Source organism: Mastomys coucha, unplaced genomic scaffold, assembly GCF_008632895.1.
Source record: "Mastomys coucha isolate ucsf_1 unplaced genomic scaffold, UCSF_Mcou_1 pScaffold20, whole genome shotgun sequence".
NCBI lineage: Eukaryota > Metazoa > Chordata > Mammalia > Rodentia > Muridae > Mastomys > Mastomys coucha.
Genome location: NW_022196903.1, coordinates 105,947,177 through 105,974,673, shown reverse-complemented (window position 1 = coordinate 105,974,673; position 27,497 = coordinate 105,947,177). Strand labels below are relative to the sequence as shown.

General features: G+C 44.3%; 1 protein-coding gene and 1 long non-coding RNA gene across 4 annotated transcripts in view; one reads left to right on the top strand and one right to left on the bottom strand.

Annotated features, from left to right (window-relative positions):
• Srgap3 (SLIT-ROBO Rho GTPase activating protein 3) overlaps positions 1-27,497 on the top strand; it is a 229,393-nt gene that overhangs the window by 137,346 nt on the left and 64,550 nt on the right. For all 3 annotated transcript variants that reach the window (XM_031382846.1, XM_031382845.1, XM_031382844.1), the window contains exons 4-5: positions 13,285-13,347; positions 26,684-26,869. In XM_031382846.1, coding sequence (XP_031238706.1) covers positions 13,285-13,347; positions 26,684-26,869 — 249 coding nt within the window. The remainder of the gene's footprint in view (positions 1-13,284; positions 13,348-26,683; positions 26,870-27,497) is intronic.
• On the bottom strand, positions 4,762-6,794 carry LOC116099381. Its single transcript, XR_004122238.1, has 2 exons — positions 6,589-6,794; positions 4,762-5,006 (listed from the first exon to the last, which is right to left on the bottom strand). It is a non-coding gene; the product is annotated as an uncharacterized LOC116099381 (long non-coding RNA).

Sequence of the window (27,497 nt, the reverse complement as noted above, 5' to 3'; positions counted from 1 at the left end):
TCATCCCTACCCAAGTTCTCTCAGAAGGAGATTCAAGAAGATATACTGGGGACTGAGTGCTGCTGCAAACATGGATAGCTAGAGTTCATCACTGCTTGGCTTCCACAGGAAACTGGCTCTCAGACGGAGGCACAGTGCAGAATGGGTTGGGGGTCTCACCTGGAGAAAGGTATGGGGAACAAGGGCTTCAGGGACAAAGTGTGTTGTGGAGTCATAGGGAAGCTGAGAGCCCTGCATTGTGCTTAGAGGTTGGGCCCTTCTACCCATATGCTGACTATTCATTGCTTGGTGATTGTCTCTAGAAGGGGAGGGGCAGGCAAGGGTGCATGCTAAGGCAGATCACTCCTTCAGCCGGGGAAGCATTTCCTGGGAGGAAGTTCTCAGTTCTGAAGGGGAGCTTGAGTGTTACAGGGCCTTGACAAATCCATGGAGCTTTGAGGAGAACAAAAGAAGCAAAGATCAGTGGGAGAGGTAGACCAGCACCACAGCTGAGCTCTGCCTCAGTCTCTTTCAGCTCTGTGAGCGCAGCTTGATGCCTTCCACTGCTTTCTTGTTTTCACAGTGGAGCGAATGGATATCTTCTTCCTATGGTCAGTCCAAGATTAAAAGATGAGATGAAATGCCCACCTAGTATACAGTGAACAATCAATGCATGCTAGTGATTCATAGGGTTGTTCATTGGCCTCTGAGATGGAATGACGTGAGGGAGGACTGGAGACAGGAGGATGCTAGGGAGGTTTTTTTCAAGAGGCACGGGTTAAACAAATCCCAGGAAGACACTCACCAACTGCTTCTAAAAGATGGTGGCTTTGTCTTTCTTCTTCTTCTTCTTCTTCTTCTTCTTCTTCTTCTTCTTCTTCTTCTTCTTCTTCTTCTTCTTCTTCTTCTTCTTCTTCTTCTTCTTTCACCTCATCCTCCTTCCTTCCTTTCTTTCTCTCTCTCTCTCTTTCTCTCTCTCTCTCTCTTTCTTTCTTTCTTTTTTACCTTATGACTTTGACTAGGACCTCTAGTCTGTACAACATGGAAGAAAGAGGTACCCTTGACTTCTAACTTCTCACCATTAAGAAAAATGGAGGCCAGGCAGTGGTGGTGCATGCCTTTAATCCCCGCACTTGGGAGGCAGAGACAGGCAGATTTCTGAGTTCGAGGCCAGCCTGGTCTACAGAGTGAGTTCCTGGATAGCCAGGCTATACAGAGAAACCCTGTCTCTAAAAACCAAAAAAAGAAAAAAAGAAAAAAAGAAGAAGAAAAAATGGGGAAATTGGGATCACTAAAGACCTCCCACAGCCTGATGAAGAAGGTTTACCATCACCACTAGCAAATCATGCTTTCTGCTTCATGGCTGCTCATAAGATTAATATGCACACATTAAGAATGCTCCTGTGTGCCAAGCTGATTCAGTTAGGAAGTGTCATTAAGATGCATACATGAGGAGAGAGGAGTGAGTGCAGATTAATGTCCTTCATGCACAAATTAGCCACGTCCCAGGAGTGTTGGTAATGGTTTGTCATCGCCGTTCAGATATACATATTTCATAGTTCCCATTGTAATTCCTTCATTTCTCATAATATTCAAAATTATGAGCTTCTTCCTCTTGTTTAAAATTTTTGTTTTGCTTTTGAGGTAAGGTCTCATCATGTATCCTTGGCTGGGCTGAAACTTGCAATGCAGAGTGAACTAACTTTGAACTCACAGAAATCTGCTTGCCTCTGCCTCCCAAGGCTGGGATTAAAGGTATAAAGTACCATGTCTAACCATTTCAAATATTTTTTATAGCTTTTTATTATTTTAAATTTCTAACTTTGCTGTGGTTTGGGCTGGAGATATATATGTGTGTGTGTTTATACATATATGCGTGTATACACATACACACATATATATACATGTATGTGTGTATACACATACACACATATATTATACATGTATGTACACAGAATTAGTACATATATATATACACATATGTATATATATGCTCAGGAGTTGGGAGCACTGGTTGCTCTTACAGAGAATCTGAGTTCAATTCCCAGCACCCACACAGTGGTTCATGATCATTCATAACTCCAGTTTCAGGGGTGTTAACATCCTTTACAGACCTTTGATGGCATCAGACATGCATGTGAGATATGTATATATACACTTATATGCATAAAATAAATAAAAATTATCTATAATTAATGAAATTTAGGTGAGAGATTGATTTATGATATATGTACATTGAGTACCAGTGCCTGTGGAGTCCAGAAGAGGGTATCAGATCCCCTGGATCTGAGTTTACAGGGAGTTGAAGGTGTTGGAAGCACAACTTGGGGCCTCTGCAAGAGCAGTATGTGCTCTTACCTGCTGAGCCATCTCTCCAATACTGTAAATTTAAAAAAGAATAATATACACTCCAAAAGAAAAAATATTTGTAAATTCTGTTATATAATTTAAAAAAACTAACCCTACAACAACAGACAAATTAATAGATTGACAAAATACATCGAGACAAGGAGAAGATATTTGGTCTTCACAGAATTAGTAAAATTTTAATACCCAGAAAATAAAATCAACTTTTACAAATCCATAAGGAAGGAGTAAAAACCAGCCCAACTGGAACATGGGTAAGAGATACAACTGTTCAGGCCACAAACAATGTAACTGCAGTACTGAAAACTGAGAAAGGTTATTCATACTGATAATCAGAAGATGATTAAAACACAACTTGGTGCCAGGTGGATTGACAAAGTCCCTGGAGGAGACCAGTATATAGCATGTCAGGGATTGTAATAGGAATGTAAATTGTCCAGTATCATTGGGGGAAGTAAATGGTCTAGTATTAATGGAAGAAGAATTACAGACAGCAATCCCACTTTTAAGAGTAACCCGAAGATGTTCTAAGCCATCTGCACACACATTCCATTTAATGGAGATTTATTTTTTTATAAACAGTTTAATATTTGACTCACAGTTGTAGGCGACAGTTTGTAGTTTCAGGGAAATCAAGGCAGGAACCTCCATCCACATTACAGTCAAGAACAGAGAGAAGATGGAGATCCCTGCTGCCAGCTTGTTTATCCTGGTCTAGCTTCCTTTGCTCTTCCACAATTCAGGTCCCTCATAGGGAATGTGCTGCCCACAGGGGCTAGGCCAATGAAAAATTAAGGCAATGCCCCACAGACATGTCCACCATTCACCCAGGTCTAGATAATTTCTTGTTAAGTATCTGTTCTGTGGGCTGGAGAGATTCTAAGGTTAAGAGTACTGGCTGCTCTTGCAGAGCACCTGGGTTTGGTTTTCAGCACCCACATGGGGGCTCACAGCCCTCTCTAACTCCAGCTCTGGAAGATCTGACCAGGATACTTAACCCATTAAGTATATGGTTAATTACATAGCTATGGAAGTCACATGATAGAACAATACTAATAATTAAGATCAAGGTTCTACATCTGTTAATATCAATTTGTGTAAAACTTGCAAATATGATGATGAGCAAGAGGAGGAAGGTCAGGGATGATATTTTCCCCGGCAATGTGTTGCAGGTCTATGGTCTCAATACTTGAGAGAATTGAACAGGAAGAATTTTAAGTTTGAAGCCACCATGAGTTAGAGAGAATCAGTCTCAACAGTCTCTCCCTCAAATATAGAGCAGCAGATGTAGACTTCCCCCTGTGAAAAATTTATATTGCTCATGTTTTTTTAGGTCGCTGTCTGAGTCTAGGTGGCTGTGGGCCTGTAAGAGCACACACCAGCTATAGGACAGTCACTGGGAATGAGCAGGGAGGAAGGATGCAAGAACACTTTAGTTGTCTAACATTTCACTTTCTAAAGTAGTTTCAAAGAGAAGAAACGTGACTCCAAATCTTAATAATTATTAAACTCAAGTAGTGTATTCTCTGCTTTTTTTTTTCTGTTTTAAATATTGGAGAGTTTAAAGTGAAGGTGAGTCAGTTGAGGCAAGCTGGGTCAGAGAAGCACCTCAGTGTCAGACAGAGGGGTTGGACTGTGTTCTCTACACATTAAAGACCCACTGAAATTCTTGACTGAGCTTCACTCATTCAAGGAGTTTATCTATCTCAGTAGTGTTCAGAGTCATGACACAAGGTGACTAATTTTACACATGCATTTGATATCTTTGAAGGCAGAAATGCTGAACCAAGGCAGGGAAGCTCCATGCTGGTACACACATTTTCTTAAATGCACAGTAGTGATAGAGTGTTCTCAGGTGTGGATTAGGGAAGGTGGTATGAAAATGGAAAGGAGAAGGAGGAAGGATGAGTAGATGGGAGGCTGAATGAATAGACGAACAAATGAGTGGATGTGTAGGTGAACAGAAGGACTATGAATGAATGGGTAAGTAGGAGAGTGGAAGTGTAGGTGGGTAGATAGAAGGATGTCTTGATTAGTGGGTGGATAGATGGATAGGTGAGTGAATGAGTGGATGTCTAGGTGCATGGATGGCTGGATGGGAGAGCGGGTCTGTGGGTGAATGGGTGGATATGTATATAAGTGGGAAGATGGATGGATGGATGGGTAGGTGCCTGGATGGATGGGTGGATGGATGGGTGGGTGGATAGATGGATGGATGGGTGGGTGGATAGATAAGTAGATGGATGGATAAGTGGATGGATGGATGGGTGGATAGATGGGTGGATGGATGGATGAATGGATGGATGGGTGAAAAATAATTAATAAATGAGTAAACGTGTGTAAGGCATTTTTGAAATGTCAGTGCAATTCCCATTCTTCCCCCACCAAAAATAATACAAACAAAGCAGATCATGCTGTAAAGTGGTGGGAAGTAAGGAAATGTCTTGGATCAGTGACTTAGTGGTAGCAAATGACTGACAGTGTTTCCAATGAAGCACATAAGCCCAAGAGCATCCACAGGCTTGAAACTATTGCAGAGAGGGAGACAACACTAAACTCAGAACTGAAGAGCTGAAGGTCTTCATAAGAAACTGGTCTTGCATTCTCTCAGGACAGGAGGCTCCCATTTTCAGATATTAGTTTCTTATCTGTAAAAGATTCTAGCAGAAAAAAACAAAAAAGCAAGTAAATGGAAAATTGTCAGTCACCATCAGGACATAACCAAAAAGATTACTTCTGGTAAGTTCTATGACCACAGACATACAGTCCAGTGTTCTACACCACCTCTGCTTGCAGGAAAGCCAGGTTTGGGTAGGGACCTAGATTCTACAAGATGGTGTGGAAGACTGGATGTTATCTAATATTTGCAATGATCTGAAGCAGAGCCTTGTGAATATCAGTATGCTTTCTAAAACAAGGCATAGGGACGTCCGGGTACAAGGGTTATTTTTAAGTGTTTCTAAACACCACCACCACCACCACCACCACCACCACCACAACAACAACAACAACAACAAAGACCAGAAAAGAAAAAAAGGACTTTCTCACAGAGGCAATAGAATGGAGAGTCTCAGAATGGCACACTTACTGTCCTAGTAACAGTGGGCCAATGATGTCCCTTTATTGAGCGTCTGCATCCTGATCTTCAAAGTGGGGATGCCTCCCTGAAATGGCTGATCTAGGCTCACACAGGCATCTGAGAAAGCAGTTAGCGTGGTACTCGGCATGCACCATGTGGCCCAGAAACAGTAGCTAATTCTATCATTATCTACAATGATATGTACCACTCATAGTAATAACACTCAACACTGTTACGAATGATGATAGCAGGTATCTGCTTAATGTGGGTAGGGCTTGTAGCAGCAGTACCAGAGATCCAGAAACTTCCATACCGACTATGTCAGTCACTGTGACATAGCTCTGTTAGTTACTCTCTCGTTGCTGTGACCCAGCAAGAAGCCACTTCGAGAAGAGGGGTTTACTTTACCTTACAGTTTGAGATGGAATGCATCCTGTCATCATGAGGAAGGCAGTGTCAGGAGTGTAAGGCAGTTACTCACACTGCACCAGATTTAGGAAGCAGAGAGAGGGCAAGAAGCAGGGCTAGTTTATAATACCTCAAGACCCTCTCCGAATGATTTCCTTCCTCCTGCAAGGTCCTACCTCCTTGGGCTTCACTACCCTCCCTGAGAGGGTTACCAGCCGAGAAGCAAGCTCAAGCTCCACTACACCAGCACATGGGACCTTTGCACATTCAGAACACATCTGTGAGGAACCCTTGGGTGTCCTGGGCCAGTTATTTCAGCAGCTCTGAAAAGGAAGCTTTCAGAGTCAAAAATGTCCCCAGGAGATACTGAGAACCACTGTTGAGTTTGAAGACGAGGAGGGTACAGGATGCACGTGAGGCTAGGTTTGCTCCTTAAGCAGGAATGGTTCCATTTGGAGCTGCTGCAGCAGCAAGAGACACATGTTAGTTTTGAAGATAGGAGCAACTGAAGGGGATGGCCCAGAACAGGAAGAAGTAACCTAGTAAAGATAGAGGAAGATTATCCAAGGTCAGGGTAGAAGGTGGGCAGACTGAAGAAGGTGGCATGAGGGAAGCAGATGAGGCAACACCATATAGAGCTTTGCTATTGGTGACTTAAGACCCATCTATGAGGAGCTGCCTGTTTATTGGTTGGAGTCGAGGATGCATTGACTTTCCAGGAGGAGCAGAAAGGTCCATACCCCCCTAGGACATACCTTTAAGTCTTTGCTCTGGACATAAGGAAGAACACAGTGGTGCTGGGCAATGGTCAGTGCTCACATGCACCAGGCATCTCAATATGGAGCCCTCATGAGTCTTAAGTTTGTGATTTGATGGGCAAACAAACCAGAGGACAGAAGACAGTAGAAGGATGTGTCGGGTCCTAGGACTGAAAGGGAGGTGGGGTTTGCCATTTCTTTATATTTGTTTGCTTTCATTTATTTGGAACCTCAGAATTAGCAAGATTCTAGAATGGCCCTGGATTGTGACCCAGCATGAGAGCATCTATTCAAACAAAGTTGAGGGGAGAGAGACAGGCTTAGTGGTAGCAGGCATTGGTGAGACAGAAGGCAGGGCCCCAGAGATGACTGACAGGCAGGAGAGGTTATTCCTGACCAAGAGTGTTCTAAAGAGCTATTTAGAATGGGAAGACGAAGGGAGGACCCTTGTTAATTAAATCAACATCTAAAAAGTTTTTTTTACCTTATTTGATTGGTTGGCTGCCCTGTGTGTATGCATGCATGCCTTCATGCACGCACATGTGGAGCCCAGAGGACAGCTAGCAAGAGTTGGTTCTCTTGTGCCTCATGTGGATTCCAGATGACAACTCTAGTTGTTAGGTTTCGTAGCAAGTGCCTTTACCTTCTGAGCCATCCTCTGAGCTCCCAACCCAACATTTTAAGACAGTATTCATTTTCATTTGCTTTTGAAAATATTTTTATTCTTGAAAGGTTCTCGCATTTATAGTGTTTATTGCTTCTATCCATCCAATACTACCTCCCTCTAACTCCTCCTATTACACTGCCACCCATATCCTTTCCAACTTCATGTCTTTTAAATAAACTGTTATTAATAACCCACTGAGCCCAATGAATGCTGCTCATACACACACCGGGATGTAACCACCTAGTGAAGCATGGACAACCTACCAGCGGTTGTGTCCCCAAAGGAATGTGGCTCTCCTTCCCTCCGCAGCTGTCAGCGCCAATAGAGCTCCTTATGTAAGGGTGGGGCCTCAGTGCCTCCTCCCTTAGCCACGTTGGAACCCTGGCTGACTTAATCTTGTGATGGTCTAATGCTGGTGACAGCTTCTGTTAGCTGATGTGTACAGAAAACACATCATACCCAGAAGTCTGCATGCCACAGCTTTCTCCCCCGTTCTGTCTGCCCTTTCTTCTGTGAAGTCTCCTGAGCCTTGGGTGGTGGGAGGCTGATATAGGTGACTCATTCATAGGTGAGCACTCGGAGTTACTTATACTTAGTGCTTTGGTCAGGTATGAGTCTCTGCATTAACCCACTGTGTGAAAAGAAGCTTCTGTGACCAAAGTTGAGAGCAGCATACATCTGTGGGTATCAACCTAGATATTTAAAACACAGCTAGACAGCGTGATCATTTAACAAAATAACAGCAGTAGGTATTCCTTAGGGTCTGGAATCTCCTCTGTCGTGGGCTTTTGACATAGAGCCAAGCACAAGCTCCCTCCTATGGAGCTGGTCTCACATTCAATCAGAGGACAGTTGCTTTACCCCTGTAACTATCATACCCCTATTGTATCAGTGAGCATGGATTTCCAGCAGGTCAGTATTATGGCGTGCAATGTCCAATGCTGAAAGACAACTGATTTTCCTCCCAATAACCTACATAGTACCTTCTGTTACTATGTAAACTAGCAGCAGGGGAAGAGTTTTCTGCTCAGTTTGAGGTTAATTTCTCTATGTCTGACTTCTAAAGTGAATGCTGTCTTCATTGGTATGATCTTACCACATAGTTATGGTGGATAACCAAGAGCAATAGCAATAGCATGTGTTGTTTGGGAGACCTTGACTAATAAACCTGTGGAGAAGTAGCCCATGCTTGGCACTGGAATTTCCATTTTAACAATCCATGTATTCTGGAGGCAGCATTGTCCACCCATGCAGGGTCCTTGTGTTCAGAATCGTTTAAAAACAAGTGGAGGGCTCTGGTGGGGGAGGCTGTGTATCCTTACTTTTGGCTAACTCCTAGGCTTTCCTCTCCTCAATCTCTCTCTCCACACTCAAACCTTTTCCTCAGGCATTTCTCCTGTCTCCCTTCATGACCTCTATATTCTCTTATCTAAACTAATTGAATTTTTCCTTATGTTCTAAGATTATAGTTTTCCGTATAGTTTTTCATGCACCCTTCATTTTGGATAAGCCTTTGGCTGATGCCCCATTATCTCCCATCCCACCCATCTCCACACTTGTACCTTCCCTTGAACCTTCTAGTGTTCTTACTTACTTCTTACCTTTGTTTAACCTGCATCACTCTTTGCTCTTTCATGAAGCATCCGTTTGCATCCAGGGGCCTGTCTCTAGTGTCCTGGCTTTCACATGTAGGTGAAATACATACAACAAAAGATTCTAAGCTAGGATCTATGTATGAAAGAGAGCATGGGATTGTTGTCTCTGGGTTCTAGGTGAGACCTCCCTCGACATCATTAGACAGTGCTATTTTTAGACACCGTCCTAGTGTTGTGTTGCTATAACCGAATGATAGCAGTGTAAGTAACTTATGAAGAGTTCAAGTCTACTCTGATCACAGTTCTGAAGGCTGGAAGGCCAAGGATGAAGTTGGCCATAACTAACAAAGGCCTTCTTGCTGGTAGAGATTCTGCAGAACCCCAAGGTTGTGCAAAGATCACATGATAAAACAGAGTAAGCGGTGCAACCTGAGATCTCTCTTGTACAAAGCCACAAGTGCTATACGGAGGCCAATCCTCTTAACCTTAACTATTCCTAAACGACTTCCATATTATTACCACAAGGGTTTGAGGGTTAGGTTTCAGCAGAGTTTGGGAGCAGATGAACACTCCAAAGGTAGGAGATGTAGAAGACGACATTAGTGTTAGAAACGGCCCAACTCAGAGTTAGCTTGTTGGGGATATGGACAGACTCCTTAAGAATTAAACTTTTGAAATCCAGCTCATAAACCCTTAAGATCTATTTTAAGGCCATCCTTTTGTTGTTATTTTGGGGTGGGGGGTTACCTTGGGGTGTGGTACTGGCGACCGAACACAGGTCCTGTGCATAGTCAGCACTCAGTCTACCTCTGAGCTACATCTCAGCTCTACAGTAAAGTCTTAAGAGTTCCCCTCAAAAGCATAATCAGCCCTGCATTAAAACTAAATCAAATCACCCATGGCAAGATATTCCTGGCAATGGAATTGATTTCACTCAGCAACTGTGTCATTACAAGTGAAACTTTGTCATTTTGTCTCCTGTTGATGCAAATTAATGTTTGCTTGTTTTGACAAAGAAGGATAAAAAAGGCCGCCTTTTATTTATAAATTTTTTGTTTGTTTGTTTGTTTTTGAGACAGGGTTTCTTTGTGTAGTCCTGGCTGTCCTGGAACTCACTCTGTAGATCAGGCTGGCCGAGAACTCAGAAATCCGCCTGCCTCTGCCTCCCAAGTGCTGGGATTAAAGGCATGCGCCACCACTGTCCAGCTATTTTTAACTTTAAACTGCATCCATGAGAGCATCCTAGGCACGTATAGAGTTCCTCTTGTATGCAAATCTTTACGGTCAACCTTTTATAAGAAATCCCCCAAGGAAAAAAGCTCCTAGCTTCTGCTTGGGTCACAATTCTTTCTGATGATCCAATCCCTGAGACAAACTTCCAGGTCACCATGTCACAGCCACAGTCTGGTGGCTCAGACAGGTTTAGGCTGGTCCCACCTGCATCTCATGTTCTCTTAGAAGGAGGAATGGAGAAGCAAGCAATGGCCATTGAAGCTGATGTGTCTCTAGTTGGGCAATTGGAACAAAGGGGAGCAGACTTTCTTTGGTGGGGATGGGAAAAGGTTTTGGGGGATGGCCTGGGAGGCAATACCTGAGCAGATGGTGAAAAGGTACATCAGAGACACAGGCAGTGTCCTGTGGGATTGGCCTCCTTCCCACCTGCCTGTGGCCTGGACTGTGTCCATTGCGGCTTTGCAGTGGCTGTTTCTCTTCTGTGTGTCTGTATGCTGCACGGAGCCCAGGAGAAACAGACCAGGCTTTTGAGGCAGACCAACCAAAAGCTGATTGCAGGCTCTGTCACTCTCTAGTTCTACCATCTCGGGCAAGCTGCCCTCCATCCTTTGAATCTCGAGCTCTTGCCCCATGTGTCAAAAAAGAATGATAGTAGTAACCACTTTAAAGGTTTAAATCAGTGCATGGAAGGGACTTTGAACAGTATTGAGCAAATGGAAGATGTTTCATGAACCCTGAGGATATTGTTAAATACTACTTGAGAGCAGGGTTTTGCCGGCCAGCTTTTTCTACAAACAGAAATCCAAACAGAAATCTCATAATGTTTTGAGCAAGTTTCCATTTCTGACCTGAGTTGGATTCATAGTTATCTTGGCATGCATAGAGCCCACAGCTGTAAGATGGATGCACCTGAGAGAGGAAGGAATGCTGGATGAGAGGTGCATTTACATAGCCAGGCAGTGATGGCGAATGCCTTTAATCCTAGCACCTGGGAGGCAGAGGCAGGCAGATTTCGGAGTCCAAGGCCAGCCTGGTCTACAGAGTGAGTGCCAGGACAGCCAGGGCTACACAGAGAAACCCTGTCTTGAAAAGCCAAAACAAAAAACCAAAAACCAAACAAACAAACAACCCATACCAAGTGTCCTGGCCCAACAGATGTCATTCTTATGAGCACCCAGAGGTGCAGATGGCCACTCCTCTCTGAAATGACTCCTGGTTTTAGAATCATAAACCGAGATACTTCTGTGAGGCCCTGGCCCCTGTGGTCAGGTGGAGAGCATGAGACTTCTGTAGTTAACACAGAGCTTGGAATACTTGGCCATTTAGTCTTCCTAGAGTAGCTAAAAATTGGGGCTTATAAGGGAAATATCGTGATTATTAAATGCTGGGATAGTGCTCAGACTTTATAATATCACCAAGTTGCAAAACAGAGTATTCCTGCAGGCCAGAGGGGCTGCTGCAGACCAGAGGGGCTGCTGCAGGCCAGAGGGGCTGCTGCAGGCCAGAGGGGCTGCTGCCTGGAGGCCTTTGCTGAGGAAGAGTTTAAGTCCTCCATGACATTAGGCAATATCTAGAAATGACCATGGTGGTTACAACTTCAGGCCAAAGGTTGAGATTACTACTAAGAAGAGGCAAGTACCTAACACTCTGCCATCCATTCATAGGATGGTGCCCCAGACAAGGGAGTTTAACTAGGATTAGCTGTTGAGAAAAAGGAGGCTGGGGACACCTGCTTTATGGTGGCTGGCTCTTGTGTCTAGCTAGCCTCAGTTTACCGTTAATTTGTCAGAAAGGCAAGCTTGTGGGGATGGTTGAATCTTCTTTGGCCCAACCTTGTGTGTGAAGGACGTGACTTCCATCCAGTGTCCTTTGCAGGCATGAAAATAATGCAAAAAATGTGGATCGCCATGGTCAGTTGTTACTGGGTCCCCAAGGTCTGGGTGTGGTGGCCTGTTGAAGATTGTCTTGGTTTTGGCCTCCTGTCCCTGGTGGAATGTTTGGTTTGGGTTCGTTACTCAGTAGTATTTGGAACTATAATTGGGAATATTCCCTTCCTTAACCAACTCCAGCCATTAAAAACAACAACAACAACAACAACAACCACCCCCCCCAAAAAAAACAAAAACAAAAACAATAAGCTTTGAAAGCTGCTGGCCAAGCATCAACTCTGTGGCTGTTCGGGGAGATGCCCAGGAGTTGATGAGTTATGACTCAGCAGGTCCCATATGATGGTTTATAGTTCTCTTGGGGAACTGCAGGGACATGCCTCCAGCCCCACCAGTTCAGGCTCTGTGTACAAGTTCCTATTTCTGAGGCATGGCCCTGTGCTTCCTGTTCTCCCACTTAAAAGCCTTCAGTGGCTCTCAGTTCTACTCTGAATGATGTCAGAGCCCCATCAGCCTCCATGATATGATCCCTGCCTAGGCAAAAATGGTAGCTTTAGAACCCCATGTCTATAGTGAGGATGTCTTGTTCTAGGAACTGAGGATGGAAGATAAGGTTGTGCTCATTGGCATGGTCTGGCTACCAGTAGCAGGAGAATGCAGATTAACATGTCTTAAGCAATTAAGCCATAGAAGTAGATGGAGACTAGAGGCTAGTTCCAATTTTTGGATTAATTAGTACTTGGATAGTAATGAAGGGAACCAGGTTCCTTTCACCCTGCCCTCCTAAGGCAACATCCTCTTTCTATCTCTAGATGTCCGCTGGTACCAACTTGGGCTATATGGAGTTTTGCTCACAGTTGGCAGAAGGGCTAAAACCTTCTCCTACATCACACAAGTCCTGTTTTTTTATCTCATTAAGCCAGCCCAGGGCTATATCAGCACAAAGAACAATCCAAGGTGTGGAGTTAAGATGGGATGAAGTTCCCTGGAAGAACTGAGCTGGAGGGACAAATGCAGACCATGCATGCTTCTATTAGGACGTAGGGAGAGCTGGATTATAGGGAGTGAACCCCTACTTCCTGATACAAACTAAAGGATTGGGCAGTTTGAAAGTAGGCTACGAACTGAGGAGAAGAGATAATCAAATGTCTATAGAATAACTTTAAAGTTTCATCTTGACAGCCCTGGAAGCCATCGCCCCATACTTTAAAATCGAGGTGCTGGGAATGTGTGTGTAACTTTTCAGTAATTTGAGTTTGAAGGAACAACCAGATCATTTCTATGGGCTGACATTTGTTCTTCCATATTTCAGAGCAAAGAGATTGGCCTGCAGATGCATGAGGAGCTGCTGAAGGTCACCAATGAGCTCTACACAGTAAGTTCTACCCAGTACCGTTGTTCCTTGTTTGGGTCTCTTGTCGTTAGCTAGAGAAAGGAAGAGCAGAATTGAGAGTGATAGTGGGTCATCATGAAAGTTTTTAATGACTCATAACCTCAACTCCTGTTTCCTTATGCTTGGGATGGGTCCTGGGCATGTTTAGTGAGTTACAGTGTGTGAGAGTAATGTGATCTGCCAGGTACAGGATATGTTACTTATGAGAACAAAGATCCTTCAGTGGAACATGGGTGTGAAGTCTCCATAGGTCACAACTATGGACACGGGTGCCAGATGCCATAGGCTCCAGGCAGAGAGTGCTGTTCGGTGACTGTGGCCTTAGAAGGGCACAGAGCTTGTTTAGATCCCTTTGTCTTTGTCTGTAGAATGCAATCCTGCTCTGAGAATAACCTGAAGTGAAATGGTGAGCACGCCTGACTGTCTCCAGTGGAGAACATTACAGTTTAGGGCATAGCTGAGCTTCCTGCCTTCTTTGAAGCCAAAGCCTAAGTACACTAGAGATGGGCTTTAGAACTGAGAATGGTCGTGGGATGGAGAGACACTGCCTAGGCTATAGCGTAAGAACTTACTTTAGCTTTTGGTGAGGACTGTGGAGAGCCTCATAGAAGGCCTTAGGGTATGGTGTAGGATAGGCCCTTCAGGTAGAATTGTTATATTTGATGTACATAGAGATTCTTTATAAAAGTCCTAATTTAACATGTAAATACATGTAGGCTGTGTGAAGCCCGTTCTCTCTGATATTACTGATTTCTGTAGTTATACCCATGGTTGTAGCAGTGGGTTTCTCAGGACTGAGAGCCAGGGCCTGTACTTCAGGTGGAAGGCCCAGTATAAACCAGAAGCTTGGGGACCTAGAATAAGACTTTTTTTTTTTTTTAAAACTGAGGTAAAATAGGAGGAGAGTGCCTTGGTGAAAGAATGTACAGATCTGTGAAGCCAAGTAAAGACAGAATTGCTAGAGAGAATCCACTGGAATCAGAATAACCTGCTGGTTGGAAACGTAGACTTTAGGTGAACCTTACCTGAGAAGCCACACCCACTCAAGGACACATACTTCCTATTGCCTTCTCTTCCATCTATCTCCTCTGCACCTTCATGCCCACATTGGATAGTTTGGGGGTTTTGTTCTTTTTTTTTTCTTCAAGTCAGGGTTCTTCTGTGTAACCTTGGCTATCTTGGAACTCTCTTTGTAGACTAGGCTGGCCTTAAACTATAGAGACCTACCTGCCTCTGCCTCCCAAGTGCTAGTATTAAAGGCATGTACCACCACTGCCCAGCTCATATTGGATATTTGTAACAGTCAACTAGACAAAACTTGGAGTCTTCTAGGAAGAAAGTCTTAAGAAGGCATTATTTAAATCAGCTTGGCCTATGAGCATATCTGGGGTGGATTGTTTTAGATATAAGAAGATAGTACATGGTGGGGGGGTCACCATTTCATGGGCTGGAACCTGAACTGTCTAAAAAAGAAGAAAGCTAGCCAAGTATAAGTGCAAGAAAGCAGTTCATAGGGGGGCATTCATCTCTCTGCTCTTATCTGTGGCTGTCTACTGAGCTTCTGCCTTGACTTTCCCTCAGTAATGGACTAGGACCTGAGAGTGTAAGCCCAACAAACCATATCCACCCTGAGGATGCTTTCTGTAGGATCTTTGACTGCAGCAACAACAATGAAACTACAGTCATGCCTGAGCTTAAACCTATACCAAAAAGAGCTCCTTAACGTGCTCCAACTTTGCTCAAAACTAAAAGTAAAGCTGGACCTAGTGAGGCAGAGCTGTGGTCCTGTCCACTTAGGATGCTGAGGAGGGAGGGCTACAAGTTTGAGGCCTGCCCAGGCTACAGAGTATGGGCAAAGCCTGGACAACTTAATGAGAGCTTGTCCTATAGAATATATATTATATTATGTTATATTATATTATATTATATTTTATATGTCCTAAAACATATAAAATATAGCAATAATAAAAGTAAAGATAAGCTTGTGTGTATAGCTCAGTCATAAAGCTCTTGCCCAGCTCTCTCAAATGCCCTAGCTTCACCCTAGTAGTATAGAGAAAAGAGGTGAAGAGAAGGCAGACACTCTGAAGTCAGAATCTGGGTCAAATCTAATTTTCAACTGGAAAGAACAGTGAAATCCTTCCACAGTCTCTCTAGGGATTGGTTCCCGAAAGCTTCATGGTCCTGGGGACTCTGCGGATGCTCAGGTCTCCCGTATAAAGTGGTGTCATGTCACACATCCTCCCAGTTACTTTAAACCAACCCCAGATTGCTTACTACAGTAGATGCGGCAGCAGCGCTACACAGACAGCTGGTTCTTTGTGTGATTTAGTGATAAGAAAATGAAAGTGTGTTCATGCTTAGTGTAGAGAAAACTTTCTTCCCCAATCGTCCCAGTCTACAGTTGCTTGACCCCAAGGATGTGGAGATCACAGCTATAGAGGGCCATTTGCACTGAGGAGTCACACATGTTAAACACAGTTAGTATGATAGGGTATATAGCATGTGAGAGAATCTGTGTGTCAGTAATCATGACTGTCATTACTATGTTACCCTCAATGGGTATGAGATAGGCTGTTGTCTGTACTCCCAGGAGTCGGGTGAGTGATGAGTGCGTAAAGCTAGTGAATGAATGGGACTGTCTAGCTTAGAATTCTGTAGAGGATTTACCTACCCTGGTCATTACCTGCTCTTGGTCTTTCCTATGCTCCGTGAGTCCCTCTGTGTATGGATTAGTTTTTCTACAACAGTTCTGCACTACAGTTCCAGGTGCAGGATCTCTCTGCTCCTGCTTAGGTCTCTAACGCTCCCTCTGTCCTCCAGCTGAGCACCCCGTTTTTTACCTGTCCTGATTTGCTTCTGGTTGCTGTGATAAAACAACCTAACCAAAAGCAACTTGGGGAGAAGGGGATCTATTTGGCTTCCATCCAGGTCTCAATCCATCGTTGAGGGAAGTCAGGGCAGAAACTCAAGGTAGGAGCTTGAAGTGGAAACCATAGAGAACCACTTGTTTACTGCCTTGTTCTCCAGATTGTTTGCTTGCTTGTACTCAGCTTGCTGTCTTATACAGCCCAGGCCTACCTGCCTAGGGATGATGCTGCCCACAGTGGGCTGGGCCCTCCTACATCAATTGCCAATTAAGACATTTTCTCTGACCAAGGTGGTTCTTCAGCAGAGCTCCCTTCTTCCCAGGTGACTGTAGGTTATATTCAGCTGACAAAAAAAAAAAAGAGTCACCAGGAAAACTGTTTCTACTCATCCCCTCTTTTGGTATATATGTAGGAGAAGGGTCCTCAAGTTCCAACAATAAATACCCCATGATTGCTAGCTGTAGTCCTGTGTATCCATAGGTCCTGTATCTATGAGTCTGAAATATCCCCTGAAGGCCTATATGCTAAAAGCTTGATCTGATGATATAACTTTATTTGATGGTATTATTGGGAGATAGAGATGGGGTGGCCTGATTTCAGGAAGTAGGTCACTGAGGACATGTCCTTGAAAAGTGTCTTGTCCCTAGCCCCTTCCTGTCTGTCTCTCTGCTTCCTGGTTGCTATGAGGTGAGCCACTTTGCTTTGACCCACGCTCTTGACCCATGATGCTCCGTCTCACCACAAACTCACAGCAGGGGAATGGATTGGAATCTCTGAAGCCATGGACCAAAATTAATCTTTCCTCCTTTAATTTTTCTCAAGCATTTGCCACTGTGACCAAAAGCTAATTAACATAAACATGTTCATTGAACCTTGGGTCAAAAGATATTTCTTAAAACAGTCTCTAATACCAAATATAAGCAGAGTTCTTGTTATTTCTTAAGCACTCGTGACACAGTAGCATGCCTATTTATACTTCGTAACATTGTGTTAGATCCTATGAGGACTCTCAAGATGGTGAAGTAGGAGAGGCACATGTAGGTTCTTTATTATCACTGCACCATTTTTATATAAGGGGCTTGAGCACACATAGAAAATTTTGGTATCTAGATACGCTTATGATGGGATATCCTGAAGCCGTTACCATAGGGATACTGTGGGATGGTCACACTTATTTAGAAATGTAGTTTAATCCCCAAATTCAGGGTTTCCCACTGTGGCATCAAAGGACTTTTGTTGTCTGGAAAGTAGAAACATTTTAGAGATGGGCTCTGTCAGCATCTTGCCCATCCTTGATGCTCCCACGGTGCTGGCTGAAGCAAAGGTATGAGGAAGTGGTATGTAGCCAGTGAAGGTCATGGATTTTGCCTATAAGGAGTGTTAGACCTGAGCATACAGACAGGCTGGAGACAAAACATGAAGCTGGGCTTGGGGCTTGCTCAACTAATTCTTAACAGATTGCTTCCAAACTCAGTGGCTTCAAACCCACCACGTTATTTGCTTGTGAGTCTGTGGATTGGCAATTTGAGCTGGTTCAACTGCAACCAGTCTTGTGGTAGCAATTTTCTGGATGATTAAGAAAAAGGAACCCAAAGTCAGTGAACCCCAGTACACAAACTTCTGCTAGTAACCACTTTTGCTAATACCCAAAACAAGTTACAGTTAAGCCCTGGGTCCCGAGATAGAAAAATAAACTCCCCCCTTTTTTTTCCTGTATTCACAATGCTAAAGCCATGCCTAGGCAATATCTGGCAGTCTATTACAGCCACCCAGCTTCTGGGGACATTAAGGACCTCTTGGACTTCACTGCTAGAAATTTCTACCTAACATCCCAGTTAAACACATCTTCCTAGATCCCTTGTTGCCCAGTTCTGGTCTCATAGGTGTAGTAACTAGGGAATGAGTGAGGCAGAGAAGGGGCTGTGCAGTCAGCCCTATTCTTTTTCTTCCCAATGTTCTGTGGAAGAAGTGGTCTGCTTAGAAGCCCTGATGATGATAATGATGATGGTGATCAGTTCTATTGGCTGTCTGTTAACCCCACCCCTTTCCAACCTTCATCAGCTGTCTACAGTATAGTCTTTGGTCACATATTGGCTTGAAGTAAAGAAGAACACAGTAAGATTGTGAACCATGGTGGAATCCTTCCAAAGAAACAAAGACAAAGCACATGACAAATGTCAGCTAAAATTACATTTAGGTTTTTATTATATTTCTAGGTCATGAGATACAACTGTTGTTTTGGTAACTGATTGGTACACTGGTAGGCCCCTTCAGCCCCTCCCTCTGTTCAGTAGCTCTGCTCTGGCTGCTGGCTCTGCTTTGCAAGCCCAGGCACCAGGAAGGACCCTGTTTCTTTGTTGAGAGCAGGTTGGCAAAGGCTTCAGTGTCTACACCAAGCAGTGACCAAGAGACACAAAAACCAGAGTAATGAATATACCATACCTTGTGCAGAGTCAAACTTGATTTGATTGTGCACTAAGCTCAGGGGTATGAAATCCACTCTGGGCCTCCAGGAAAATAGTTGTAATGATGCCTCCCTCCTCAGGGCCCTATTCAAAGATGGGGGAGTGGAGATGCCTCCCGCTGGGAGCCCTGTGTTTGAGTTCTAGTACCAGCTCTACCCAGGCTCTCTGTATAGCCTTCTTTTTATTTTACATGTGTATATATGTCTGTGTGTGTGTTTGTGGAATTGTATATGTATATGTACACACATGTAGAGGCTAGAACGCAACCTCAGGCGTCATTCCTCTGGCACCATCCACTTTTTTGATACAGCATCTCTCACCAGCCTGGAGCTCACCAAGGATGCTAGGCTGGCTGGCCAAAGAGCCCCCTGTGTCTTTTAGATGACATTTAAATACAACCCTCATGGTTTCTACATGTCCCTGGGCCCCCTAAATCATTTAATACTTTCCTTTAATTTGTACAAATCCACCCCCTTCTCCTTTTCTTTAAATTATCTCCTTCCTAATTAGTTAGTGGAAATGCAGCCTGTGTACTGGCAAAAACACAGACTTTAGAAACCCTATTAGGAGAGCCCCTGCTTGCTCTTCCCAGGAACACATGGGTATTTCCAACTCATCATCTGGAGTGGCTACAGTGAGCATTAGTGTCCCCCGCTCCTACACTGCCTCAGTTGCTAGCGTCTTATTAATGGGGTCTCCTTCCAGAGCTCTTTTTACAAGTCAATACATATCTCCAACATGCTTCACACATCCAGTTCCCAAGAGAGGGAGCCACTGTCCCTGCACACTGCTTCTCTCCATGTCATTGCTTTTTTTTCTCCTCCCACACGTGGTACTGGTCACAGGCTTGGCCCTGGTTTGAATGCTCCCGAAGTACTAGGATTCAGTTTTGTTCTCACCGTGATCTTTGGAAGGAGGAGGCATCATTACCAACATATTATGGTAGCTCTGAGGGACAGAGGGGTCAGGTAGCCAGTCCAGGGTCACCCAACTGAGGAGTGGCTGAGCCTGTGCCAGAATCCTTAGGCTTAAGCACCCATCCTGGAACTTCTAAAGGAAATATATTAATTAGTTACATAAATATATGTCAACTACAGCTGTCCCTGAGTAATTGTAGGGCATTGGTTCCAGGACCCCTACAGTTGCCAAAACCTGAGAACACTTAGTTCCTTTTATAAAGCAGCATAGTATTTGCACAGAATCTACACACACCCTCCTGTAACCTTCAAATCCTCTTGCTTGCGTATTATGCCCAATGTAGGTTGACGCTATACAGACAGTTGTTATGTTCTATTCTTTAGGGGATAGCAACAAGGAAAACATCTGTCCACGCTGAGTAGGGACATAGACAGTTTCTGGATGTTTTTGATGTGCAGTGGGCTGATCACGAGGAAGTAGAAACCTAGGTACAGAGGTTCGACTGGACTTTCAGAGACAGACTGTGGAAGATCATATAGTTTATTGTGAGCAGCAAAATTCAACCTGATATACAAGAAGCACTCTACAACTACCCTGGAACTCAGCCTCACGACATCATTGGGTGGCTGCAGCCATAGACCAGCATTAAAGATGCATCAGCGTTAGTCTGTCACTTTCCCATGTGTACCAAAGGGTCCTGAGAGCATTGAACAGATTCATAGCATGCTAGGAATACTGGGAATCATGTTGTAGGGAAGACCCTACACAGACAACTAGCCTGGATTCTTGGTCACTCCTTCATTTAGTGCAATGAAGGACGAGAGTGTGGGCATTTGGTGGGTGGTTGTTTGCTTGTTCGCATTTCTGCCTTTATGCTACCCTGCCCATGAGGGGACATGTAATGAATGAGGTAGCTCTGTCAGGTCATCACCTGCCAGCTGGGGTCTGAGTGCTCTTTCACCTGGATGGCCTTCTCACCTCACGGCTATCGTTATAGCCTGAGATGCTTGTCCAGTCACGGAGGTGCGGGTTGCTGCTTATCTGTGTGTGGATGATGAGATGTGACTAGACACTGAAGGGAACTCCTCCGTGGGGATCTGACACGGTGTGAGGGAACGTGAGAAGTGAGGCGGCCTGATGAAATCTTCGAGCATCTTAAAGTCTACTGAGATGAGATGGCATTTGACAGAGCATGAGGGGGAGGGGGAGCAGTGAAGAGAAATGACAGGGAGGCAGCTGCTGGCCTGTGGGAGGGGCCTGCGACTCTGCCAGTCAGCATTATTCAGGAGTCACTGCCCTAAGCTTCCTGAGTTGGGATCAGAACTGATATGGGAGCTGGGGTGGAAAGGAACCTGCCTTTGGGGACTCATTATTGGCAAGGGACAGAAATCCAGTGCAAACAGGCTGTTACATTATTTTGTGGCACTATAACTGAGTGTCTGAGACTAGGTGATCTGTTAAAAAACTAGAGCTATTTGATGTGAGGTTCTGGGATCTGGGAGATCCCTGAGCATGGATGGCATGGGCACCTGGTGAGTGCTCTCACACTGCGCCATCTGTGACAGAAAACCAGAGGCCAAGAAAGGTCCACTACAAGTAATGAGAAATCTGAATCTGTTTATAAAAAATTCATACTTGCAATAACAAACCCACTCTGGCAATAGTCACCTCTCAACATGATTGCATTGAGGACTAATGTTCAGATGCATGAACTCTGGAGGAGCCATTCACACCATAGTACCAACATAACATTGGTGGCTCAGGTGTATCTGGGTCTGGGGACTTGCCTATCATTTCATGGTCCGTCTCACCAATACAGTGCATACTTTGAGGGCAGAGGCTCTATCTGTCATCTGTCCTATAATATTTTGAGGACATCAGGTGTAATCCTGGCACAAACCTGCTTGATAAATATTTAATTACAGTGAAGTTTGGTTCTCCTTCCCCCTCCAATGTACTCACTATCTCTAAGGCAGAAGAACTTTGTGTCACTCCTCTTTTCCTTTGTTCTTCCTTCCTCTCCTTCCTTATTTTCTTTCTCCCTTCCTTCCATCCATCCATCCATCCATCCATCCATCCATCCATCTACACATCCATCCATCCATCCATCCATCCATCCATCCATCCATCCATCCATCCATCATCTTTCCTTATTTGGGAACCAGCATCTAGTTCTTCTGTATGAGCTTCTCCTATCAACTTTACCTCCTCTTGACCTCTTGCCCCCCTCCTGATACTACAGTGCCACTCTCTTCTCAGTATTTTAAATAAGGTCCCCAGGGTAGCATCTAATTGGTCTGGTTTAGATCATTAGCCACCATCCCTATGACCAGATTGAAATGATGTTTACCAATTGGCTTGGCCTGGGTCTCATGACCATTGCCAGGATTGGAGGTCATGTCAGTTTCTCATGAACTCTATGGACTGAAAATAATGGAGGGGAATTTGGGGGGTTTCCTCAAATAAAATCAGGAAGCTGTTCCTGAAGGAGGACTAGATGATCCCAGGCAGAGAAAAACACCAGATGTCCACTGAGGGGAGAGCTGGGCGAGGAGGGGGAGGATCAGGTAATGGCTCTGAGCAGTCACCTGATATTTTTCTATGCATCAGCTTTCTCAGCCCTGTTCAGCTCCTGCTTCTCCTGGGCTAATAGTTTTTGTCTAGAAGAGTCCATGCACACCCTCACGCGCCATTCACACAGACAACAGCAACTCTTTCTTCAAAGCTTGGTTTGGCTACCACTTCCCAGGAAGCTTGCCTATAGTGCCTACTATCCCCACCTCACAGCTCTTACTATATCCTGTGACAGAAGCCAGTATTATCGTTCTTATCCCTACCACAGTGTACAGTCTATTAGATTCTATATGTCTTATAATCTGTAGTATTTCCTGGTATATCGCCTAATATAGTACAGGGTACATAAAAAGTATTTAATGACTAAGGATACAACTTCTCCTTATCTCCAAATAATGCCATCAGATCAAAGGCAGAGGAACTAACTGTATCTTTACCATTTTCCCTTCTTTCCTCTCCTTCTCTCACTCTCTCTTTCATCTCTTTCCCTTCCCGCTCTCACCCATGCGTCCTTCCATTCACCTTTCCACCTATGCATCCATTCAACCGTATTCATCTAATCCACCCATTCACACATTCCTGATTGTATACAAATACAGTGACACCTGATGGCAGTCTGTCTGTATTCTAGCAAAGGGAAAGAGGCTGGGTCCTTCCTCAGGACTTTGCATCTCAGTAGGGACCAGACAGTCTATAGACACAAAAATGAGCAAATGAATATAGAGATCAAGTTCTAGAGAAATCATAAGTCAATTCAGTGGGTGATCAAATAAATTGTAGGACTTCCCTTTTTCCTTAGATGTCTTTTTAATGGCTTGGTCCAGGAGTTCACGTACACTCAAATGCTTCAGGCAGAGATTTCTGTGCCTGGACTTGGCCCTTCTTGGGGATCAAAGTATACCTAGACTGTATCTTTGAAAAGATGTTTCCTAGCAACTGATCCTCTTGATGCCCTATAAATCATGTCTCCTTTTGGATGCTGTTGACTTCCAAGTTCTCTGTTATCTTTTGCATTTGAATGAGGGTCTGAAGGATCTCCAATACTTCCCTCCCAGTATCTGGGAATTTGGAAAGCTGTGACAGGCATGTGAATAGAACCAAAGGCAGGAGGATGACCAGAAGAGGCCAGGGCTTAGGGGTCAAAAGACCCAGCCTCTGTTTTCAGTTTTTTGAGTGAAGGATTAATACATCAAGATTCCTAGAGGACCTCCTAGGTCTTACACTCTGAGAACACATGAGTCTAAGGATAGCATCCCAACTTATGTGTCCTTTCAAGGTTGTTCACTAGAACTCTATGCTGGGTATCAAGTGGGATGAAGGTCTCTGGACATGTGCCCCACCCTAGTGCATAGCTGCTGAAGGCCAGTCACTATACACATCTGTTTATAAAGTACTTATATCTCCCCCTGTCTGAACATCACTAGGAGAGCATGAAGACACACATCTTCTCCATAGACACTGGGGCTGTAGTAGAATGGTTGGGATGCCAAGTTCTTCTGAAGCCCTGTGGGCTTCCTGTACTCATTAGACTCCCACAGTGGGGTCAGCCATCTTGACTTTGAACCTTGACTCCAGCGGTGCTAGTGTTTTGACCTCAAAGAAGCTGACTGAAGTGGATTTTCTTTTTGTTGTTGTTGTTTTTTAGGTCCTCACCTATAAATCAGAGATTACAGGTGTCTTTCTCATGGTTTTTGGTTTTGTTTGTTTTGTTTTGCTTTTTGTTAGTTTTTGGAGATTTGTTTGTTTGTTTTGGGTGAGAATTACTGTGGTGCACGCAGGTGCTTAGACCAAGGTTCATCATGTAGGAAGTGCTCAGTAAGCCTTAGGTGACATTGCTGTTTAAATTGATGTCACACTGTCTCCAAGAGTGTGCTAAAGATAGTTTGAAATGCTCCTTCAATAGATGCAGATGATAGAAAGATGCTTGTAAACTTTGAAGTACCAGGCAAAGCTTAAATACAACTTTACACGTCCTGAATTGGAACATCAAGTAGACTCTTGTAGGCTATTGAACTAAATTCTTACCCTACTGACATCTGCGTTTCAGGTCCAGTTGATTCTGGGTATCTGCCAGTTTTGCATCTGTGGAAATATTCAGAAAGAAAATTCTACACTGAGCATGAACAGGCTTTCCTCTTATAATTATTCTCAGTAACTGTAGTATCTACTTATATAACATTTGCATTCCATTAAATACTGTAAATGACCTAGAGATGACTTAAAGCCTACAGAAGGACATACTTAGACTTTGTGCAGTTATGGTACTGTTTATATAAGAGACTTGAACATTTGCAGATTTTGGCATCCACGAGGCAGACTGAGAACCAGCCCTTCATGAATACCAAAGGATAATTGTAATTAAATAAAGGCAACAATTGAGGGTTCCGGCATAAATCAACTCACTTCAGAGAGGCCTCCAAATACACTCTTCAGTATGGCAGCTGTCTGCCATGTCACCCTGTGCAATTGAATTCCCTGTTATCTTTGGGACCAGCATTCAACAGGATAGTAGACAGTTGGGCCCCAGGTTCTCAGGCTTTATTCTTCATGCATGGGAATTTTAGAATAGCCCGGGAAGGATCCTGGGAAGTTTGGCTTGTAGGGCATAAGAGGAACATTATGTGGCTCAAGGGTGTATGTGAGGGAAAATTAGGTAATGGCAGGGGGTGGAATGGAGAAACTGAGGCAGAGGAAAACATGGGTAGTGGAACATCCAGCTGGGATGCTGCCCTGGTACAGTTAGACAGATGGACATATGGGTGATTGAGCAGAAGATCTAGCATGGCACTTCTCAACCTTCCCAATACTGTGACCTTTTAATACAGTTCCTCATGTTGTGGTGGCCCCCAACCATCAAATATTTTCATTGCTACTTCATAACTGTAATTTTGCTATTGTTATGAATTATGATGTAAATATATGATATGCAATAGATGGCCCCTGTGAAAAGATCATTTGTACCCAAAGGGTTTGTGACCCACAAGCTGAGAACCATTGATCTAGACACACATAGAAATGCTTCCCCCAGCCCTATGAACTACCCCGTGAGGAAGATAGGTCGATGCTGAGCTAAGCAGAACTGGAAAGCTGAAGTTGAAAAGTTGATGTAGGGCTGGTGAGATGACTCAGCAGGTAAGAGCACTGACTGATCTTCCAAAGGTCATGAGTTTGGATACCAGCAACCACATGGTGGCTCACAACCACCTGTAATGAGATCTGACGCCCTCTTCTAGTGTGTCTGAAGACAGCTACAGTGTATTATGCTGCTGGAGTGAGTTGGGCAGAAGCGAGTTGGGCAGGAGCAAGTGGGGCTGTCCTGAGTTCAATTCCCAGCAGCCACATGATGGCTCACAGCCAGCTGTACAGCTACAGTGTGCTCATACTCATAAAAAAAATAAATAAGTCTTTAAAAAAAAGAAAAGTTGATGTAGCAATCTTCACTGAACCCAGTAGGGGCATGCGTGTGTCTAGATACAAGCAGCAGCAGCTGAGTTCCCCTGAGCAGAGAGGGATCAGGGAGCATCGAAAGGGACAACTGCAGCAGGTACTATCAACTCTTGACTACCTTCAACTCTTGCTATGAACCAAAGCCTAAAGACCCTGGGAACAACAGGACCTCTTGCTCACCTGGAAGGCTGCACTCATTCCTTGCAGCCACTAGATGTCAAACATGTACCATTGACAATTATTTCTGGGCTGTGGGGTTTGCAAAGAATGTATTGGAATTGGCATGCTGGAGTGGATGAGATCAGTGAGAAGTGGGTTCTCGGAGCTCTGGGAGAAACTGCAAGTGAGCCCTATGGGTTGGGCTGCAGAGAAGAGTCCCTATCAAGATCTGAGAGGAAGTGCTTGCTATGTGTCTCATTCATAGGATGCTTTGCAAGCTTGGAAAGGTTTCAGGATGAAACTTCAGGCTCAGAATTCCCCTTGTTATAATCACATCCTGTTTTGTTCTGGAAGCTGAGTAGCAGAGTGCAATTTGCTTTGTTGGAAGTCTTTGTATAGCTAAGGTTGAGCGTATTCCAGGGACCACAAAGTATCTATTAGGTTATGTAAGAGGGCCGTGTGCAAAGCCCATTTTAAGGGCTTTTCCATTGACTTCAGGGTGGAGCTAAGGAACAAGGATCACATCTGGCAGGATGAGAGAGGATGGCCAGCAAGGGCCTGGCTTACCATATCACTTGTAGGTTATTGTAGCTCTTCTTATTCATTTTATTAGCTCATGCTTGACACTTAGTAGGGCCTTAGTGATGTGATGATGTAGCAATAAAGATGAGGGTGATGATGATATCACTCATGATAAAGCCGGTACACCAGAGGAGCGTCTCCATTTCCGGCCCTCATGGAGTCTGTGCAGACATAGATAGGCTAAGGTGAATGTGTGATGGGAAAGCAAGAGTTCTGTGGCCCTTGGGGTGGGGCCAGGAACCACAGAATGTACCATGCTGAGCCATAACAGGCTATTGGTTTCTTGTACGCATGTGTCCTCAGGTCATGAAAACCTACCACATGTACCACGCAGAGAGCATCAGTGCAGAGAGCAAGCTGAAGGAAGCTGAGAAGCAGGAGGAGAAACAGTTTAACAAGTCAGGAGACCTGAGCATGAACCTGCTCCGGCATGAGGACAGACCCCAGCGCCGCAGCTCCGTGAAGAAGATTGAGAAGATGAAGGAGAAGGTGAGTGATGGGAACGGGGCAAGGCACGGAGAGGACAGCCGTGCACTCAGCCACTTCCCCTCAGGCTGTCCTGGTTCTGTTGCTGTGGCTGGGATAAGATATCCTGACAAAAAGCAACTTTAATGGAGAAAGAGTTACTTTAGCTCACACTTCCAGGTTAGAGTCTACGAGGGCAGGGGCATCCAGGTAGCAGTCCCTGAAAATGGTTACTCCTATCACACCCACAATCAAGGGCAGAGAAGATGGAACACATGTGCTCACACGATTGCTTGCTCATGCTAAGCTAGCTTTATTCACTTAACAAAGTTCAGGACCCAGTCCATGAGGTGGTGTTACCACATTCAGGGCTGGTCTTCCCATCTCATGTCCCTCAGTTAAGATGATCTCCTCCAGACACGTCCAGAGTCCAACCCAATGTAGACAATTCCTCATTGACACTCTCTTTCTGGGCAATTCTGGGTTGTCAAGTTAACATTTAAAGCGGCCACAGGCCTGTTGTGAAATTGCAGTGACCATGTCAAAGACCACAGCTTCAGAATCACTGTGTATGGGTGTTACAAGGCTTTTTGTTGTTGTTTGTTTGTTTGTTTGTTTGTTTTGTTTTTGGTAGGCGTGGTGTAGAGAGCTC